We start from the raw sequence: 22,592 nt of genomic DNA, 5'->3' as shown, positions 1-22,592 counted from the left end.
GCGACACGCCGCGGTTTCGTACTGGTAGTAGAATATTATATTATACATCATAAATTCTACAACTAACTCGTCAGAAACTACTCTGTAGAATATATAACACTGTGCATGAAAATCGGTTCAGTAGTTTTTGACATTATCGCAAACATATCGACAGACGCGGTAAATTACTTTGTGTATATAGTGTATATACAAATAGGTATATATTATGTTAATAAGTAAATACCGAAACCATAAAATCCAATAATTCTACAGATTTCAAAAATAGCATATACTTACAGAAAAATTTCAAAGAATAAAATTATGAAGCCTAAACGTTCAGGTTTATTAAACACTGGGTGCCCTCGAAATGGGACGGAAGCACATTAATTCAAGTGCAACACGAAAAATGCATTAGAGCCCTCTCGTCCGTTCGTCGTTGTCCTGCAATGTCCCATTCAGAGTAAGTAATCTGCAGTCGATAATATAAAGTGAAAAAGACAGATTTTCACTCTTTTATCCCAACTTTAAAAAGGTTATATAGATGGATAGATAAGGGTATCTTTATAGTACCTACCTTATGTATTACAGAATAACTACACTGATTTTAATGAAACTTTTTATTATCCTTAATATTTTCTCTGATGTTGATTTTTCAGTAATAATATAACAAATGAAGTTTAGTGTATTCAACACATGTGTACCTATATATACTTCGTATATAATTTTCAAACCTAATTTAAGTATTGATCACCTAATTTCTGAAAATTTTGTAATGTATGTATATAAAGTTTAATAGTTATATGCTTACTTTTTGTATTTATATTGATATACCTACTTGCGTCTACCCTCTATGGAGTTTATAACTACTAAAATGGAAGTACCTACTTATGATGCCATAAGGCATTGATGACTTTTAACTAGTAATAGTCATACCCACGTGAGGCAGAAAAAGTTACCACAATAAATATGCATATTCTATATATATTTCTTTGTACATACTTTACATCTCGCGCCCTTTGATCTTGAATATTTTCCTCATATTATTTCTGTTTTATAGAAATACAACAAATAACAGTACATAGGGTTTCTTAAGGACATTTATTTCAATTTTATATTTCAGTATTCATAAATTACACATTTATTGTCAAAGTCAACGTAATAGCACAAGATCTCGAGATAATAAAGGCATACAAAAAAGTTGGATGGAATTTGTAATTAATGTAAAAAGTAAACGAACCAGTACCAATCCAAATTTTTTGATGCCATTTTTAAAACAATAGTGAATAGGTAGTTGCTATATGAAAAGTTTGTCTATGTAAAGACCTACTAATTCGCTTATATCTATTCAGTTAAACATGTCAAGGTTATTTTAGTATGTCGAATCTATTTCAAACACTATAAGTATATTATTGTTAACTCAGTTTTTATTCATTAAAATCCATGCATTTAATTCAAATTTTAACATTTTATTTGGCTATACTGCATATACACAAAGCTTTTTACATTTAACCACAAATTAGTAATATAATAAATTTACATCATTATTATACATAAAATATCACATCGTCCACACAAATAGTGTGGCAAATAATAATAAATTAAATATTACTTAAATCTATGTACTTCCAACGTTAAATATTAATTATGTTAACTTTCACCGCCATTGAACAAAAAAGTAGTAATGACGTATAAATTTTTCGCATGCAATAACTGTTATCAGCAAATTCGTCTACATAAATCTTTCATTACTTATTTTCCCCATTCCTGTTTAGTTTTTTGTGAGATGAAAAATCCATTCAGCGGATTAGTTTCGAATGGGTCACAAACAAACAGATAGATACACTTTTGCATTTAAAATATTATATAGTAATATTAGTATTTACATCAATGACGCGGGTTGTTGCGGATGTCTACGGTTACATACATATGTAACCGCAGATGTATGTAGCATACAACATCCGTATAAACAAAAAGCGGATAAAAACCATAGTGATTACTTGCTCAGTGGCATAAACAAGAAAATGCATGCACTATCGGCAGAATGCGTGCACCGCCAGCTGCGTCAATACAAGCAAACTATCGCCGGATTGTCAAAGTAACAAAGTTGTACGAGTTTCATGCAAATAAGAACTTAAGGCGAAATCATTTACTTATACTATATATATTATATAAGTATTGTATAAGTAACTGGACACGTGGCGTTACGTGTTAAGGTTATTAGATATTATAAATCAGAAACTATTTTTTTATTACATGACCTAATGAAATAAATGTATAAAGATGTTTAAGTTTAGTTAATTATGTATAAAAAATTCAAGAACTAAAACCAAAATAAAATATATAATATCATATACTTTGAAAGTTTTAGAAGGCACGAGAAATAGTCCCGGCCTATTGTCACGTACAATCTGATTGACTTTACAAAATTATTATCAATCAACTTAATTTCTGAGATTTTGTATGACTTCAGAATATTAATTGTCTTGGTATAATGACAATAGATCATAATTAACGATAAAATATTAAATAATAATGTAGCTAAGTTAACAAGTATGAAAATTATTTGCATAATTAATTAATTAAATCATTTATTAATGGAAGATTTTTATTTATTTCTCTAAAGTAAAATTACCGAAATATTATACTGTTATTACATTGTATTGACGTATCGCAGTACTGTGAGTAACAGAGCATACAATTGTGGCGGTAGATGCTGCGTCAGAAAATATTGGTGTGCGTGAGAGGCGGCTGGTCTGGCGCGTGCTGATGGAAGGTTTCGCGCTCGTTGCCATGCCGCTCCGGAGACCATTGGCTCTTCCGCTCCGAACCCATTCATGTTCAGTTCTATTTCTAAATATTGAAAAAGGTAATGTTTCATTAAGAACCTTTTTTAGAAATTTCAAAGAATTTGATCATTGCTATCCAAACTGTCTTATAATTTATATAAATATCTTTTGTTTTGAAATTATTTTGATATATACTTTTGAATTTTTGAAATTAACAAGCTTGGTTAATGTAGAAAAGATTGCAGATGTTAAACAATAATGTTAATTAGATGTTAAATAACAATACTAACAATAATGTCTGTACCTGACTTGTATCTGAACTTAATTAGATAGAAGTTAGATTGCAGTCGAAAAAATATCACTACTCAATATTATTACTATCAATATACTGCGCCTATATTAATCTCGAACGCATATTGCTAAAAAAATGTTAAAATCTATCAATATGTAGATTCTATTAGACAGCGAGCACAAATGTGAAAACTACATTCCGACGGGTTTGAAAATATACAAAAAATAAAGTCTAAAAATGTGCGCCCGAAATAATAGCTTTGTTAATATTTTATACTACGAGGAGAAAGGAACAAAACTAACGAGTCGAGTTTGCAGTTGCTGCAATAGTATTAAGTATACGTATTTGTATATCTATAATATATCAACATAAGCTAAGAAAAAGAGGGCATTGTTGCATCAACACTAAAATATGTAATATTATATTATCTATGCTAAAACGTAAGTAAAAGTATCAATGTATCTATAATTTTCTACCACTAGTAAAATAGATCAAAACATAAAAACTGTAGTTATAATGTAACTCACTATGCAAGCTAACTTGACTCTCCATCTTGCCCAGCGCATTGACAGACGCGCAAACATAAGTACCGTAGTCACCCAACGCTAGTGACTTTATGGTTAAATTCATCCATCTTGAATATTCATTCACAATACCGTCTAATATCCGTAACTTTGGATTCTCCAAAAGTTTGTCACTTACTAGAGCTGAAAAACAAAAAGATATGCATTGTTTATATATGGACTTATTGATATTTTTTTAAACAAAATAGCTACTGCAATAAAAAGTACCAATAAGTCCAAACACAAACAATTAATCATTTATCATTAATACATTTACAAATACAATTATTACAACAATATTTATTTCGGATATTAGGCACATAAAATTGTAAAGGAAATAATATGGCATAAAAATAGACCCAAACGTTACAAGTATTTTTCTAAGTATTCTCGTTAGGATTCTTTACTTATAATTGTTTTCTCTGCATTCAGATTTGTTATTCGGAAATAATAGAGAAGGAGGACAGAATGTGATTATATTATTTTATCATTAAGCAGAAAATAAATTTTGAGTACCCAAATGACTACGTATATATTTTTATAATCCATAAAAATACTTAAAATTTTTCTTCCATATTCATGTAATAAAATAATCACAAGTCTTAATATTATATATGTATTATAAAACAAGTATAACAAGAGATAAGAATATGCATATATATTTACATTTCCCGTCTTCTCTGTACCAGGAGTTCATAGCTTTGGGTGAAGCTTCAATATAACATTGCAGTTCCACATCACTGCCGAGAGGTGCTCCCACTAGTTGATTCGTAACCTTCACTTGAGGGATAACTACAACAATAAGGAAATTAATTTTAACGACTTCTAATGAATTATCAAATCAAATGCAAATGCTATCATATAATATACCAGCAAGGAATTTACAATGTTGTCCTTGTCATACTGATTATTCTGTATTCTTTTATAACATACGTATAATGTAGATAATAAACATACATTGAGAAAAGCATCGGAATACTAATAACACTTACAAATGTTGAATACTAATAAAAAGGTGCAATAGTAAAAAGAGACCGTCATATCAGTTATTTTTAAAAGGTCAGACAGAAAAAGGTTTGGACAAACATAGAATAGCTATTTACGTGCAAAAACGGTTTTGTTACAGTTATTAGGCAAAGGTTACAGTAGCCCGCGATTTAATATGCAACACATAAGCGACAAAAGCAAACCATAATGGGTTCACTCAGTCGGGCTGAAAATCTTTGACAGTATTTAATTATTTAGGCAATACCTGCACCTGTTAGGCTAATTATTTTTTATTGTATTTCTAATTGCTACAGCTACATTTGCACGAATGAATATATTATTAAAATTTTTAGAAAACTTAAAATGTAATAAACTATACTAATATTATTTTATTTGAAACGGAAGATTAAGTCCTCGTTGTTTCATTAGCAAATCGTTTGAAGCCAGGTTGGGATTCTATGTAGTTTGTAACAACTATGTAAAACTAAGCTCTATATATAACTTTTAAAAATATAAGGGTAATTTTCCCCGAGACTAAATAAATGTATGTAGAGAAATAATTAAGACAAACTTACAATGTACTTCCACATGATATCGACGACTGACTGTAGGTGGTATGCCATTGCTTGCAATGCAGTAGTACGCCCCCATGTCGGTCCGTTGGACATGAGACAATTCCAAGCTTTCACCTTTGTAGCTATCTACCACTAGAAAAAACAATATTATTTTAACATTGTTATACATATACATATATTTGAGAATGCACGCACCATCTTGATCTTACGAATCATGCTAATTTGTACCCAAGTCACTAATATCAAACGAAAGTTGTTCTCTATTCACGTTTATATGTACAATTTACAAATAACAAAAGGTGATTTTTATTATTAGTTTTATGAGAAAAATATCTTTCATTTCGGTCAATATTGTTGTACATAACTACATAAAATCTGGGTTTAGAAGTCTAGTAAATTATCAATTTTATTTATTTAAATTTTTGATATTAATTATTAATGTAAGAAAATAATGAAATAGTCATTATTTTCTTACATTGCCATATCATAGACCTATTGGTAAATGATTGATTAATTGCAGTGACTTTTTATTTATTAAATATTTTTTATTTATTCAACTATATATGTTTTGGCAAATAAATTAACGGCCCACCTTATTGTAAGCGGTAACCGTCGCCCAACAAGAATAACACTGGACATCAAGTTATCATATAACACCTCTGATACAACTAATATATCGCCGCTCAAGAGGATTAATATGTCATGCTTTTTCTAATCGCACCCTACGAGAGAAACACAACTGACAAGACAATGTGATTGTCGGTTGGCGACATTTTTTTATTTTATATTAAAAAATGGTCTGAGGGTATAATAACACTACTAAAACAAAATCTAGTACTTTAAGACATGTATGCGTATCGCGTAAGGATTTTTTTTTAATTTTGCCTACAAACATTATGTACCTATTTGATACCCGTGTATGATTTCAAAAATATGACAAACCAGCATAGAGACATAAAATGAGTATCCATTAATGATTCAGTTACTAGTAGGCATTATGAATGAAATAAACTTTTTCTTTTTTGCCATTTTCTAAGGTAAAGAGTACATTAAGATACTATCACTGCACAAACTCAATCTGTGGGGAGTGCAGTACTGGAGTCCGTTTAAGCAGTTTAATAGTTTTAAAAGAGGCAACATGTTTATAACTTATTTTAATAGAATAGAAAATCGTTTTGTTTAAAAAAGTTAGTACCATTACCACTAGTCAATATTTACAGCTATTTGACATTAGCCAAAATATTTAGCATTTATTTCACCTATGGCATTATGTATTATATTATATATGTATGTATATTAATCATCGTAGGAGAATTAGAGGAAATAAAAATTCACTCATAAAGTGGATTTTAAAAATTCATTCATACAAATGGATTCGAATTCATGATCCATAACGTCTTCTTGCGGTAATCACCATATAGTTTACTATGGATACAGCTATGCTCTTTTAATTCAATGATAACATATACCGTATAGAATTTCTTGATTTATTTCATAATATACAATAATATTTCCTCTCCCGAAATAAATGATATGGAAATACATTAAATATACCTATTATGGTTAAAAAAACTTTTGCGTTACACACGAATCCACTTAAATGTTTTTATTTTTAGTACGCGACCTTTACAAAGAAACAGTACGAATTAAACAGCATTAATTTTGCAAATAGGTAAATGTTAAAAATAAACGCGACCCTCAGCTTTTTCCATGGATGAAAGAATTCAACGATGATGAAACCATATAAAAAAATTTTGATTATATTACAATAATAATGCTGTTTAATTTTATGCTGCAGAAGCGCCTCAAGAATTTGTATTTGAATGACCCATTTCGACTTTGGTAACATATTTAAATACATCCAAAATATTGTTTTATAGAAATAGCACCATCTTCTAACTCTACGCAATACTCAATAGGTTATATAGGATTTGTTTTATCCACTTCAAAATAGTTCTATGAAAAACTAGCGTAAATCTTATTATTATTAATTTTACAAACCTTATGAATATGAAGAATGTAGGTAATTTTAATATCAGTACAAAACATATCGTGTAAGCGGGGTTTAAAAGAATAAATTACGAGGAAAAGTGGTCGCTTTAGGTGCACACTGTTAAGTAATCTGACATTATTTGTATATGGTGTCTTCCTAACTTTATTTAAACAGAATTTGAGCTCACTCATGCGTGAAAAAAAATATTCCGAAGCTGTTAGGGACGAGATGAAGCGTCGACGTCGAGTGCCGAGTTCTCTCGTTTTACGGAAATATCGTCCATTCTGAAATCGCTTTTGAGTATAAAATCTTTTATTATGCGAACACGGTTCATTTAACGCAGCATTAAGTGAATTTGTCGAACAACGTATTTTAAAAATGAACGGGTAAAAGAGCTGTAGAATATGGTTGAGAGAAAATTGCGAGATGTCGCTGAGTGTATTGTGTTTTCATTCGTTCTAGTGATGACTATCAGTAGCTTAGTTAAGCTTAAACATAAAGTAATGAGTACATATATTCAAATATGGTTGATAAACACTGAGCTCTTAGAGGATTAGCGCACCTTAGTATACGTCCAGTGGTCGCAGATTTGATTCTTGCACGATATAAACATTTCCATTCATTAGTGTAATTCTATTATATTGGTGTATTAAATGTATATTAATAATATATTTATGTATATAATGTATGCAAGTATATGTCCTTATCAGTTATTTTGTACCCATATTAGTTTGTGACTATTGTATGATTTGTTCTTAGTAATTTGCCTTTACTATATTTTAATTGACGTCTACATATCATTAATTTTAATTAGAACGTGTATCTCCTAACTAACGTGGATCTACACACTAAACTGCCTATTATGTCTTATCCTAAATAGGTAAATCTGTCCAAACAATCTGTTTGAGAAGGCCTCTGAAGATTCAATCGATTTCATCATGAAGATGATATAATGGAACCTGACTAGTCAAAAATATACTAGGTAAAATATAGAATGTACCAAATTCTATATACAAGCCAAAACTGTAACCAATTTGCGAAATAAATACATAAACATGCTCAATCGATAAACATATAACAATAAGTACCTACATACTTCTAAAATACAAAATATCTACTTAAAGCGAATTGCCAGCCGTACTGCTTAGAGAAACAACTGAATATTTTATTCAAAAGGTATTCGATCAAGTCTTTAATTCAGTAATACAATTGTAACAAACGACTATTCGAATAATTCTATTTCGTAACATTTCCCTAGAATAATAGAGAACATATATTTGTAATTAAAATCAGTCCAGGAATTTCAATATTATCAAACTATTTGTAAAGCAGAGCATAGGACATTAACAAACTGCACGTAACGCTTAACCGAACTACAATCAGGCTGTATAAATTAGTAGTAAGCGAGCCATGAAAATCGATGTTAGTGCGAGCCCGCCGTTAATGACAATCGAACATTTATTACACATCAAAGAGCGAAATGGCTCGCTAACTGCGTCCCGATGGGTTATTATCCACTGGTACTCAGTCAATCAACCAAGATACACTATGATGCTGCTTAAGTCTAAAAGTAAGTATATTCCGACAAGGTTGCAATAATCTTTTAAAAAACCCCCAACTTTTTAAATAAGATGCATGGAAATCATATTTTTAAAATCCCTATTGTTGAATATTTTTTGCGAGTGTACAGACATGGATATTACTATTTGCATTATTGCAAAAAATATTCAACAAGTAGCTCCAAGTAATTTCTTGATTTATTGAACTTTTAAGAGCATTTTGTATAAATAACTTCTTTGTTGAAACTCATCTGTAACCGACATTTTAATCCAAAAACCGAGGGCGCCTCTGCCGACTATAAATTCGTACGTGACCGAAATAAAAAAAAAAACTTAATCCCAGTAATTTTTTACCCGAATCAACTGTACGAACAATGAAAAAGTTGCTTAAGGTCATGATGATTCTTCTTTAATTTATAATTAACAATATAAATATTTTAATATATAATTTATTTTGTGTAAACACAAGCAAAACGACCTAAACATACATGACTTACCAATATATTTTATATTACACGAGTACTTATAAGAGTAGTTTTACCAAAAGGATGTTATGCGGTTGGAAGTGACAGAAGAACCTCGTCAGTTCTTCCAAAAATAAATTCATGGGTTATTAATTATATTTTAATTCCTTACAACATTGCAGGTTGGTATATGTTGCGATTATTAACGAAATATTTGAATTGAGCCTTAACAAATATTATTGTTTATGACCTAAACCCGCTATATTGCAGTGGTGCAGTACTCATATGTACCTATCGAGCTATCTATTTCTGAGAATTGCTTGAACAGGGGCGTATTATATTACTAATGGCAATGTACCCGACGCAGCATTTTCTATAGGAAGCTGGTTCAAACCATATGAGAAGGAGGTAATATGGTATATGTCTAATATGGTATATGGTAGAAATGTTCTCTGAATGATATAATTTCATCAAGTTCTTGCATGTGAGCGTGAACTGAGAGTCAGTATTGATGATAATCTTAATCTTATTATAAATGCGAAAGTTCTAAGTATGGATTTTTATTACTCTTTCATGCAAAAACTACTAAACGGATTTTGAGTAAACTTTACAGTAGTAAAGCTTATGCATCAGAATAACACGTAAGCTATTGAATATTTTGAAATTTAACGCGAGTGAAATCACGGACACTGCTAGTATTAGGTATATACATTTTCACACCTGCCTATAATAGCAGAAACAATATTCACATATACTCATTACTTTAAGTCGCCCAAGCCAATGTAAATGTACATTTATTATTAAATCTCTGTGGTGTGATCATTATACATCGTTCTGACAAGATTGCTTAATCTCCCTAAGATTTGATTACAAGAGAATCTAATTTCCACAAACGGTTTTATGTGAACCACCCTTAAACTGTTTCTATTTGACAAACTGAGGGCACTCTTTCAATTTACTTTCTTGACTGTTCTTTAATAAGACTCTTACTTTTCCACTGAAGTTCAAACAAAAAAGTAATTAAGGTCGGTTCCTGCAGCGACATTAAATAAATCGAAATGAGTGAACAATGAAAATCGTTTACTTATAGTCAGTGTGTCCATCTAGTCTATTCAAGTGAATCGTTTGATCGTCTAAAGTAGGAAGGGATGGCATTCAAGTCCGTGTTTCTAATTAAAATGCGATAATTACAAATAATGAACTCAATCGTGAAAGCAGGAAATTTATGGAAGTATCGAGTTATTTCGTTGGTTATATTTAAAAAAGGAATATTGTATTTGAAATTACTGAGGAAAATTTTACTGCAATAGCAATGTGAATGAAAAATACAATTTGACAGATATATACCCGATGTAACAAAATGATACCTGCACCATCTGCGTACTTGCCCATTAGACTTTATTTATCATTTGTCTATTATGATAGTATGCAAATCTTGAGTCATACTATTTTGTTAAAAAATAATAGACTAATTTTGCATGATAACCTGTCAGTTTGTAAGAAAGTGCAACTTAATGATTACATTTCACCTAATAAAGATAAATGATGACATTTAACTTTACGTTCGTAACGTGCTTATATCATTCACAATTTTATTCGAATTTTTCTTGTCATTTTAATCACTGATCTCATTTTCTTCCACTGTAGGATATTCGTATAGAAACTCAATGTGCTCCATAGGCTATGCTGACGCTATGTTTACTGTATACTGTATTTATAACGCAAGTTTCATACTACCTACTTGTGACAGTATCATATTCTGTAATAGTATGAGAAGATTTGAATAATTTGGATTTTGAATAATTGAAAATGGACTCAGTAAAAATTCTACTCGAACCATTCTGCATCAGCTATCTGAGCTGAATACATTTAATTACGTACGGAAGCTCTATTAGTCGGTATATTTTTAAATGGCTTTTTAAAGGGAGCTACGCACTTTATCTAGATATTAATTTGTGTCTAGTTTTTCAATCTATAATTTAACGAAATTAAATAAATATTATAGATATAATATAATTTGCATTATAAAATATAATAAGTAAAATAATTGTCTGCTTACATGCCGGTCTATTATTGTTTTTATGTATACATTAAAAAACAACTTTAATATTTTGTCAGTGGATATCCACGTAATTTGTCATACGAATTATCTCTAAGCATATATAACCGCCATAACAATATATGTACAGCCAGTCACTCTGTGATGTTATATTAAGGGTATAAGATTATTTGTGTTAAGCAAAGTTGATTTTTGTGTCAGATAATACAGGAATTATACGTTGCAAAGTTTATTTAGACATAAAACAAATGTAACATAAACTCTTGTAGTATTTTCTTTTATAGTGTACCTACTTTTTTTTGTCAATACGAATTATCATAAATAAACATAAGCAACTGTGATTGAAACATATTACAAAAAAATTAAAAACAAGTAAAAGAGATTTCAAATTAAATTATTATATTACCAATACACATATAGAGATTATGTGATAAGAACCGAATTAAAAATAAAAGATAGCTGTGTCACATGTAGTAGAAGTACCTAATGTTTTATGCACCATTGTAAGTAAAGATATGTATCTGTATACTTAATATCTGAAAATACTTACAATTTGTCATATTTATAGATAAATATTAATTACACACATGATATTATTAAATAAAAACATCAATTGACACCAATATCTAACACTTAACCGGACTATATTAAATTATGTAAAAGCCGTTTTCGTATTCATTTGATGGTACTGCATAAAACATCCCTCAGTAACCGAGACCTTACGCATAAAATAAATTATTGTTGGAAATCGGAGCTGTGCGGTGTATACGAGATGTTATCACTGGTCTCGACGTTCGCTGGTTATGACATTATTAAACTAGGCAGTACGGATCCACGGACGCTAAAAAATACGTGACCGCTTTACACGATTTTTCCCCGTTGAAAAACAGCCCCCACAAATTTAAGAGCGTTACTGACAGCCGCGAATAAATTATGTTAATGAACACTTTGGAAGCGCATCCGTTGATTCGCCCGATTGGGCGAAGCCTTTTTCTTTCATTTACATAATAAGGGTTATGGTTGTATGCAACTGAAATTTATACGGACATTATGCGGCGAGAATAGTAATCGTGTACGAACTTGGGCCGTTTCGGTTCCTACATGAATATTTCAAAATTATGGGTAATTTTAGAAGCATAATACATGTAAAGCATTTTACAATCAAAATTTATACTTTACATTGTTTTTAATAAAACAGTTTATTTCAGCAGGTTATCCAATTTTCACTTAATCGAATGTATGGATGCTTTTTTATTTACTGCATAAGCTTAATACCTATTTAATTACGAATTTAATTCTGCAGTATGATTAAATCCATCTATCTCTGTTCAGCATAAAAATAATATATTTTATATACCTAAATATTTCTCTATGCACAGTTTTAGTGTTTTCTAATAACTGTTTGTTATCGTACTTAACAAATAAGATATATTAAATACAACCTACTAATTTGTATTATGTATTTTATTGTTATAATATCTCTGATACTATTAAAAATTCCTTTCTTTGTTCATTATTAAAATATTTCATTATAAACAAACCGTATCAAATGTACGCGTAAATAATAATTTTGTTTACTTAAAATTACATGTAAGATTTAAAGGCACTTAATGCAAGAGAATGTTTCATTTGTCAGTATTATAACCCAAAGTGTCGTTTCATAATAAGTAGGAAATATAGTATGCAGTTGTTTATAGTCAGAGCCTGGTTGTAATAATTCTGTTTATACTGGCCCCCGAAATGCAAAAAACATGCTAAATCCATTAGGCTTGTGCTTCTACAGTACACCTACTTTACGCACCCCTTCATAAAATAAAAATAGTAGGTACATATACTTAACTGAAACAAGGGGGTGTTTATTTAACTGAAATAAAGGAATGGTAGGAACGTTACGAACAGTATACTCTGTTTGCTATGTTTCATAATTTTTTTATATTACTTGAATCGGAGCAAACTGGTGACCTACCGAATGGTAAGTGATAATCGTCGTCTACGTAACATAACTACGAATACGTAATATGAACACATAAAATTCATTCGTTTCGGCGTAGGTTATCTTTTAAAAAAAAGCAGATTGTTGAAATATGTATAATAATAAAAATATAACAAATATGTTGCCAATAAACCGCTTTACAATTCGGCGAGTCATTCGTAATAATAAAAGAATTAATCTCTATTAAGCTCGTGGTACAGTTCTTGCATTGCCATTCTGGAGGGCTTAGATGTTATGTTTCCGTAACCTGTAATTTCACATGTTACAGAGCGAGCCACTTGCCGGTGAAAAGGTTGAAACAGAGAAATATATGTACTATAGACGACTAGGTACAAAGACATTTACTCGATAAAGATGTAAATATAAAATAATTTATTATTTAGGTCACTTCACATTAATGCTTGATTTTTAAGCTATAAAGAAACTTTATGTTATAACATGAGAATATAAGTACAAATTTCTAAAGAATACATGGAATATGAAATCGGGTGATTAAATTTACGGCGGTGTGTAGAAAAATGTTTTCCTAAATTAGCCCACATCATCAATAATTTAATATGGGAACTCGATTATACAAAGCAACATATCATTGCATAGAAGACGTTGTTATTTAATTACTTAATTGTAGTTTATTTTGGGATTAGTACGTATTTCGGATTTGTAAATTTCTGTTATATTTAATGTGTTACGTTTGATTCAATCAAACTATTAATATTATTTAATAGTGTGATTCCTATCTAGATGGCTACTATTATTAATAATAAAGATTTACATTACTATTCGATTCATATCATTGTCATGTTTCTTAACCTATATAACTACAACCAATGTTACTCGATTGCACAAAATCAGTTGTAATTTGACGAAGTAATTGTATAATATACAACTAAGTGATGCAACATAGAACTTCCTTTTCTTTTGAAAAGGGTTATAATTTAGATCATCTTTTCCTACGAAATATAGTATAACTTGTGAAGATATCGTCATAATTTTAAATAAAAAATATATAGTTAAAATTAAAACTGCAGATTTCTATAGTTGTAACTGTACTTTTTTCATGAAGTGAATTTTTTAATAATATTTATCGCTATAATCTTGTTGAATTTAGTACATTATAGTAACATAATACTGTATTAATGAAAAGAGTTTATAATAATATTAAATAATAGTGTGATTATTATTCTTATTTAAACTCCGTTAATTGCTTGTTATTTTCACTCATATATGAGTATTTTCCGTGACCGTACATTACGTTACATATTGTTGTATAAAAATCCATTAACTGTATTAAAGCTTTAACATAATTTTGTAACATAAGTCTATTCATATCTTCCGTTCTAATCATTAAACCCATAAGTCGATGTTGTCGTTATAATGACGTGTGTTAATGCGATTCTGGTGACAGACAGACAGTCGTATGTCGTAGCTCTACATATTAAACATGCGACGGTGATTGACGCTGTAACATTTACACATTATTACATTCCCGTCACGTCCTACGGCGCTTTTATCATATAATATTGTACGCTATTTGGTACATCCTTAGATGTCATAGTGATATTACAACCTAGACTATGTACAGATTTCAATCAGATAAAAACACAATTTTCATATAACTAAATGTATTATTACTGATTTCATAATTTAATCGATCGTCAGTATTTGGGCAACTAAACGGTTAAACTAAAGTGAGGATTTCTAATATTACAAGTTGAGAATCTTAGTTTCTCCCACGTGAAATATTTTAACATACATTATAAGAACATTAATTAAACATATTAACATACATACAAAGAAATTATAAGATACATCGTTTACTTCGCCAGAAGTGAAAACCAAATAAATTCGGCAGAAATCTAAGATAACCGACTTAGCTGAACGAATTTTCACACAGTGATAATGGACTGGTCATATCCGTCGTAGAACCAATATTTGTAGCAGTAGATGTGTTCCAAAGTGGACACCTTGAATTGGCAAACGTAGTGTAGGACACCCTCCAGCTAGGTATAGGAATGACATACGTAGGGTTGGTAGATAATAACTTCTGGCTGAAAGGCTGAGATCTTGCCCTGTGCCAAACTTGAGTCCAACAGCCGAGCGCAGTATGCTGATGATGATTATTTACTTAATTATATGTATTCAAATGTTGAATCACCATTGGAAGTTTCTAATTACATCTCATACGTACAAAATAAAATGTTCAGAAATATAGAAGAAATAATTAGCCAATTTATATTTAAGAGCTTGCTATAGGTTATAAATTAATATAGGAACATAATATATTAACACACAATTTAAACCTGATTAAAAGGCGTCGGTCTGTCAAGATAAGTTCATACATAAGCTCAACCAGCATAATCATAATTTGGTTAGGCAAGTAATAGATATGACTGGGGCACACTTCAGATCTACTTAAATGTCCATTTCTAATGCAATGAAATTCTATGAATCCGGCACTCGGCACATTAAATCTCCGAAGTACGAATAATTTCATCTCAAGAGTGTAATAGAAAAAACAACTTTTCAAACTTTGGAAGTAACATTTCTAAATGCACATAAAATAAGTAATACATTATAGATACACCTGGACTTTTAACCGCAAATATTGTTGTTGATAAAGACGAGTTTCATGTTAACAACTTTGTATCTGAAACAGAAACAAAGTTGTGCCGACAATGAATTGTGAATAAGTAATCACAATCGTACAATGCACGAACTCACTGAATTAAAAAATGTACAAAATATTTTAAAGTCAACAGCTTAGGGCTCCCGAGCGGATATTTTAGTTAATTCGTAAACTTCATACTACTTCGCTCGCTGGCACCGAGTTAAGACGTTAATTAAAACACTTCGCCCAACTTTTACTACTGAATTTCTAAAGTACAGCAATCAAGTTAATAGCTCAATCAAAGATCAAAACAACCCTATCACAATAAATATATAATTGCGCTGGTTTATTAAAGCCAGATGCTTGGAATCGGTGAGCTTCGAGCGCTACGCTGTTTCTGATTTTAATAATTTTAAGACATAAAACAAGATAATTTATTTGTACAGACAGATTGGTTAATATTGTTAAATGAACTTCAATTATGAATAGTGATGGACATAATCTACAGTATTTTATCGTAAAGGTATACTTACGCGAATTAAGAAACTCGTACTACTCACGAATAAAACTTTCAAGTCTTAGTGTGGATTACGCTCACTATAACTATCGCTATTAAACAATATATTTATGCCATATAGATACATTAATTTTAAGTAGTAGATATTGAATCTAATTATTATTAATACATTAAAAATGTACAATACCATAAAAAATCCTACTGATACATACCAGAAAGCATTCTGATATCTTACACCACATATAGGGGTAAAAATTCTATCTCGGAAATATTTACGTGATAATATCGCTCATAGATATCAACGCAATAGAATATAAACGATATCGCCGATATGTAATTATTTGTATCTAACTTGATAGTTAGATTTCTGGTATTGACCCAATATACATATTGTAACTTTATACGATATCTATCGCCTAGGGCTAATGCAGTTAGTTCTCTAAAATCAAACAACCATTGCCGCTAATTAATTTTAGTCTTGACCCTCTTATGTATGCATTTGACTTATCCTTTAAACCAATATGGAAGCAAACTGTTTAGCGACAGAATTAATTGATGCGTCTAATATTATTTTATTAGAGGAAAGGGGTTTGTTAGTAATGTGGACTAATACCCCCATTGCTAGCAATGTACCATATCAGGGTGACCTCCATGCAGTTCTCTCTGGAAACCATCGTGGTAAATTGCCATTTCCCATGATGAAGTAACTAATTTCATGCTCATTTTATCATCATCCACTGGTGACCCGTTAGCGTAAACTGTTTGCACAGGCGGGTGCAATATTCTATTATCATCTATACAAAAGTATTTTTATTTAAAATAACCACGTATGACATAGTCTCCCACTGGGAAAACTAAGGGTTATACCAATATACGTCAACATAGAAAACAAAATTATTTCTAAGATAAACAACAACAATCTAATCTGACCCGAACCCGTAGATACGAAGCCGGTGATACAGATTCCTTCACTAATACAATTTATTTATACATATAATAAAGTTGTAACTGATCGTTAAATGTGCTTGAAAGATATATATGAGAAAAACTATTATTAGAGACTTTATTGCCATAACAGAACCCAAAACAATGAATGTTAGAATTTTTACTTGTTTGTCTGTACTTGCTAATCTAGGAAATGAACTGACCGATTTGGAAAAACTTTTCAGTAATGTTTTCAGTAATTTTGTGTTTATTTTATTCCATTCAGTTGGCCATAAAAAAGTTATAGGAGTATGTTATTAACAGAACCATAGGATATATAAATTACTTTCATATAATTACTACATCAATCTGACCATAAAACCCAATATGTGACGAAGAAGGTGACACCGGGTTAAACACTTTCTTCGAGTCAGCACTCTAATTCATATTGTAATAACCAATTCTAAATTAATTAACTTATGTAATTATATTTATAAATAGTTTTTTATTGTCTTCTACCAGAGAATTCGATAACTAATACGAAGTTGCTTTCTAGCTAGTTTTAGTATATTTAGTCAATTACAATTATTAACTACTTCAAGATGACGTAACATTGAAAGCTCTACTGCAAACTAAATAGATCAATTGCGATACCATAATTATAGCAATGAGTAAATATTAAACTTGCTAGTAAATTACACAATGTCTCACAGATATAGACATTACTAGATCATAATTTATATTTTTTATATTATAATAAATATAAATTCCGATCAATTTCTTATTTCCTTTGCCACTTTTATTATTATTTGAATTATACACTTGTCTACAACTTTCTCTGTCATGTCTAGTACTAATTGGCATAATAATAATTTATGGACACTAAGCAACTGCTACAAATATTTATATACATATTTTTGTATATAAACATATCTAACATACATAGAAAATACCCAGACCGATACAAGCAATCATACTCATGATTATAAATATTTGTACCGTGTGAGCAATTGAACCTGAGACCACTGTAAGTAAGGCTGTGTTCTAAATCGGTAGAACACGAAATCATCAAAATACAATAGTGATGTCATAAAAATCCAGATTGTCATTCTGCAGGTCAATAGTTATTTTTTATGTTTTAAGATATTTTTTGTGTTACTATATATATTTCCAATACTAGATTGTAAACTAACAAAGATAACTTAATATAAACATACGACAACAACAAATATTACAAATAGTTTCAAATTACTATCAATGAAGAACAAAATTTTATACACATCAATAATTATGTGTCCTTAAATATCAGTATGGCTCGATAATTTATTACATTATTACTATTTAATAATCAAAAACTGACTACAATTTATCATTAATATACATTTATGACATTCATAACTAACAAATTAACTAATTATGTATGGTTCTATAATACAGAATAAATAATATTATTTATTCTGTATTATTTATATATAACATGTTACAATTTTAGACAATCGTGTATAAAAGTCAAATCCAGTGTTTATTCTGATATATATATATATTATTTTACCATTTCAAGCAATCTTATAATAAATGCGAAAGTGTGGCTGTCTGTCTGTCTGTTTGTTGTTAACTTTTTACGACAAAATGGCTGTACGGATTGTAATAAAATTGATATCAAGATAGGTTGTAGAACGTAGATAGATGTGGGATAAAAGGATAGCATATATTTGTATCTATCTTTTAATGCAAAAAATAATCTGGAATACGGTGATACAAGGTATGAAAATTTATACAAATAACTAAAATAAAGAAATAAATCCCATCACATTCTATAGATAAATAAATTTAGTTCTAGTATAATTAGAATACGCATTTCCAGGCCACTGACTCACTAATACATAACAAAGAAAAATTGCAAATTAGAGAGCTGTGTTATGCAACTGGCGAGGATGCGGTCATTTTTAATATAAATTTAGCGCTGCACACTAACGTTAGTTATACGGCGAACCGTTATTAGCACTGTAACCACTATTCTCTATTTGTAGTCACTGAAGCTTACAGCGCCACTGGTTAGAAAAGGGATGCGACGCACTTGTTTACAGTTTATCGATAAATTTATTTTTACTCTCATTCTTGTATTTCTTTTGCGAGAATCGATAGATTTCTTTAAGCTTTTTCTACTTATCTTACAAATACTAAGTTATATTCTCTTATCCGTGCTAAAACTTATTATGAAACCGAAGGTGTGTATGTTTGTAGACTGATAGTTTCTCGACTAGACAACTGAACGGATGTTAATAAAATTTGACTAACAATAAGATTGAAATCTATAATATAAGATAGATTGCATCATTAGAACGTTTATAGACTCTTATTATAATCTGAGATGTTATAGTTCTACTTAAAAAATACATGAATGATGAAGTTGCAGTTAACAGTTACAGTATCTTGGTGTTTACAAAATATTTATTTAATATAATATAAAAAGTATCTTGGTGTTTACTATGTATAATATTTATTTAATATAATATAAAAAATGTACTAATTATTTTATTGTCCAAGTTTATTATTATTATTATTGTATAACAAATATTTATTGTGTAGTGTGTGATATAGACGGAAGAGACTAACAATATTTCTCATTATTGATTTCAGTAGAGATATCATTTACTTCATATGTATTAAACCGACCATATTTTCTATAAATGCATAGCTATATAATTATGGACATGTCGTATCAGCCTATAAGTAAGCCAAGACATTAAATTGTAATTTATTAACACGTATTCCATGTTGTTGAAGGCGTTCGCTTTGTTGTAAATAACTAATTACTCTTAAATTTTAAATGCAGATCGTATTACGCAAGATTTTGTTAAATAATAAAATTATTATATATAAATAAGTATGTATGGCAGATATAATGAGAACACTTTTCAAAATTTATTATTAATTTCTTTAACATTAATATTTTTGTTATGTACATTGATTCGGGCATAGATTATCTTTTACACAAACTTCAATTGTTATCATTATAATTAAATCAATCTTTAATAAACAATATTTTATTTTTATTCACTACGACATATTCTTATTTCATAATAAATCCGCACTACGAGTGTCTATAATTTACTTGACTCAGTTATTCTTTTTTAAATAGTAATGTACCTTGTCTTACCGGAAGTAATAAAGTACAGTATTTACCGAGTTCATTCTCACAATCATTGCTTTGTTAATAAAAAAGCAAACACATTGCTATTTATCTGACTATTTATATAATATATCTTAATATACGAACGTAATAATATTGAATTGCATATTATATTTTGGAAATAATATCGATCTAAAAGTGGACTAGGCAACACAGAAAAACTATAATAGTGTTAAAGTACCTATATATACGTTTACCGATAAAACGATTAAAGAAACATTAAAGTTAAAATGTTATTTCTATACATACATGAATAGAAAAACATTTTATCTTTAAAATGAGTGATATACAGAAATGTATATCATAAAATTGTATTACCACAGTAATATCAATCACTTTATAAACAGCTCTATAAATATTTCTAACAAAATGTTTTTACGTTGAAATATCCTTATTTGCTACGTTTACATCTAAAATCTAGCAGAGAGGTGAAAGCCGTCCTGCATAATGTGGATAACGGTTATATTATGTAGTGGAAGAAAAACTCAGGAGCTTGTTATCTACTCTTTCTCAGGCTAGTCTCCATTACCTTTAACTTTTTATATCTGATTTGCATTTATAAGCGGAAGAAAGTCCAAAGAGTTTAACTTAGGGTAGGTAGTAAACCGATTAGTCAAGTCCACTGGAATTTTTGTAAACCATCATCGTAAAGGATATTCTCAATTCCAATTATGAATCAATTTATGATTATTTTTATAGTCTTGCCATAAATATTGTTACTATGGAAAATGTTTCTTTTTCATATTGAACATAACATTTAGTTCTACCTACTGTAATGTGTGTTAGTTTAAACATGAATATAAAAATATAAAAAGCTTATTCGAAATGATCTCCTTGATGCAAAACAGTCCTTTAAATTTTGAGGCTAGTTATCAATAGAAGCATCCACTCTTTCCATGGGAAAATTATTCACGATTCAAGATTGCTTTTAGATTTCAAATTATCATAGTGTTTAAAACAAGCTATACTCTAGAAAACTGATCATAAATCATAATCCAGCGGATTAAGATCGAGACTAGATGACGGCCAGTCTTCAGCTTTGATGAAGTGTAATAACTACATTTTATGCCAGTCACTCAATTACTTTCACTTAAGCAACCAAATTTACGGATTAAATCTAGCAAAAGTATCTAAGCAATACATATGTTAATATTGTAAATGGAGTAGTTTATGTCACTCATAGTATGTAATAAATAAAAAAGTATAACTTACAGAATAATAATTAGAATAGTAATTCGTAAACAAACCTGAGAAATAAAGATATAATGAGAAATAAAATCGTACAAGGGAAAATAACGATAGTTTATCAACATTAGAACGGAAGAGAATGAAGACAGTGGGTAGTTTCAGTAGCAAATTGCTATTACCGTTATTGCTGTAATTTGGAGGCTCCGTGGTTCTCCAGCCGTGAAATGCTCGCTATTTACAATTTAAATTTACAGTGAGTGCAACTATGCTCTTCACTTTTATGCAATACGCTGTAGTATAAAGATATAATTTGAAATTAATAGTACTTTCTTCTGAAATATAAGATTGTAAAATTGTTCTTCACTTAGAGAATCTAAATTTATGTATCAAATAACTTACAATAACATAAAAACAGAACTTTTCGAGACAATTAAAATTTTTTAACTTGTATCATATTTACGTATAATAAATCAGTCAATAGTTTTGTGTCTGTTTATGTGTTGTTATATGTGTCATGTAAAACATTTGAAGGAATTAGGATTAATATTCACAGAATATATTATTACATGGCGAGTATATATATCAGAAAATAATACAATTTTTCATATTTAGTAGCTAGTATCTCTTTTACAATTAATTCAATAAAATAATTTACAGCATGCCTTATTTACTTTTGATGTTTAATTATATAGTCAATAGACCGCATGTACGAAGTCAAGCTAATATTAAATATAAATTGGAACCAAATTTATAGGATACACATCAAAATTTTCAATTGTCCTCTTTTAGGAAAATGTTCCAGTGGAGTTTTCATTACTCTACTAAATATAGGTACTCATATTGAACAACTGTTGTTGTCCTTATATGTATTTCTTTCCACACAACAAGCAACAAACACCAATTCTATCTATT

The 22,592-nt window shown here is 29.6% G+C and overlaps 1 protein-coding gene across 1 annotated transcript in view; it reads right to left on the bottom strand.

Annotated features, from left to right (window-relative positions):
* Positions 1–1,073: 1,073 nt before the first annotated feature.
* The window catches only part of LOC131852017 (lachesin-like), an 82,140-nt gene continuing 60,621 nt past the window's right edge, over positions 1,074–22,592 (bottom strand). Inside the window, exons 6-9 of the mRNA XM_059202585.1 lie at positions 5,183–5,314; positions 4,287–4,412; positions 3,585–3,764; positions 1,074–2,829 (exon numbers count right to left, since the gene is read on the bottom strand). Coding sequence (XP_059058568.1) covers positions 2,630–2,829; positions 3,585–3,764; positions 4,287–4,412; positions 5,183–5,314 — 638 coding nt within the window. The 3' untranslated portion in view covers positions 1,074–2,629. The remainder of the gene's footprint in view (positions 2,830–3,584; positions 3,765–4,286; positions 4,413–5,182; positions 5,315–22,592) is intronic.

Source organism: Achroia grisella, unplaced genomic scaffold (genome assembly GCF_030625045.1).
Source record: "Achroia grisella isolate CSIRO2021 unplaced genomic scaffold, CSIRO_AGI_Agris_v1 utg821, whole genome shotgun sequence".
Taxonomy (NCBI): domain Eukaryota; kingdom Metazoa; phylum Arthropoda; class Insecta; order Lepidoptera; family Pyralidae; genus Achroia; species Achroia grisella.
Note: the sequence above shows the minus strand (reverse complement) of the source record. Positions and strands in the feature narration are given on the sequence as shown.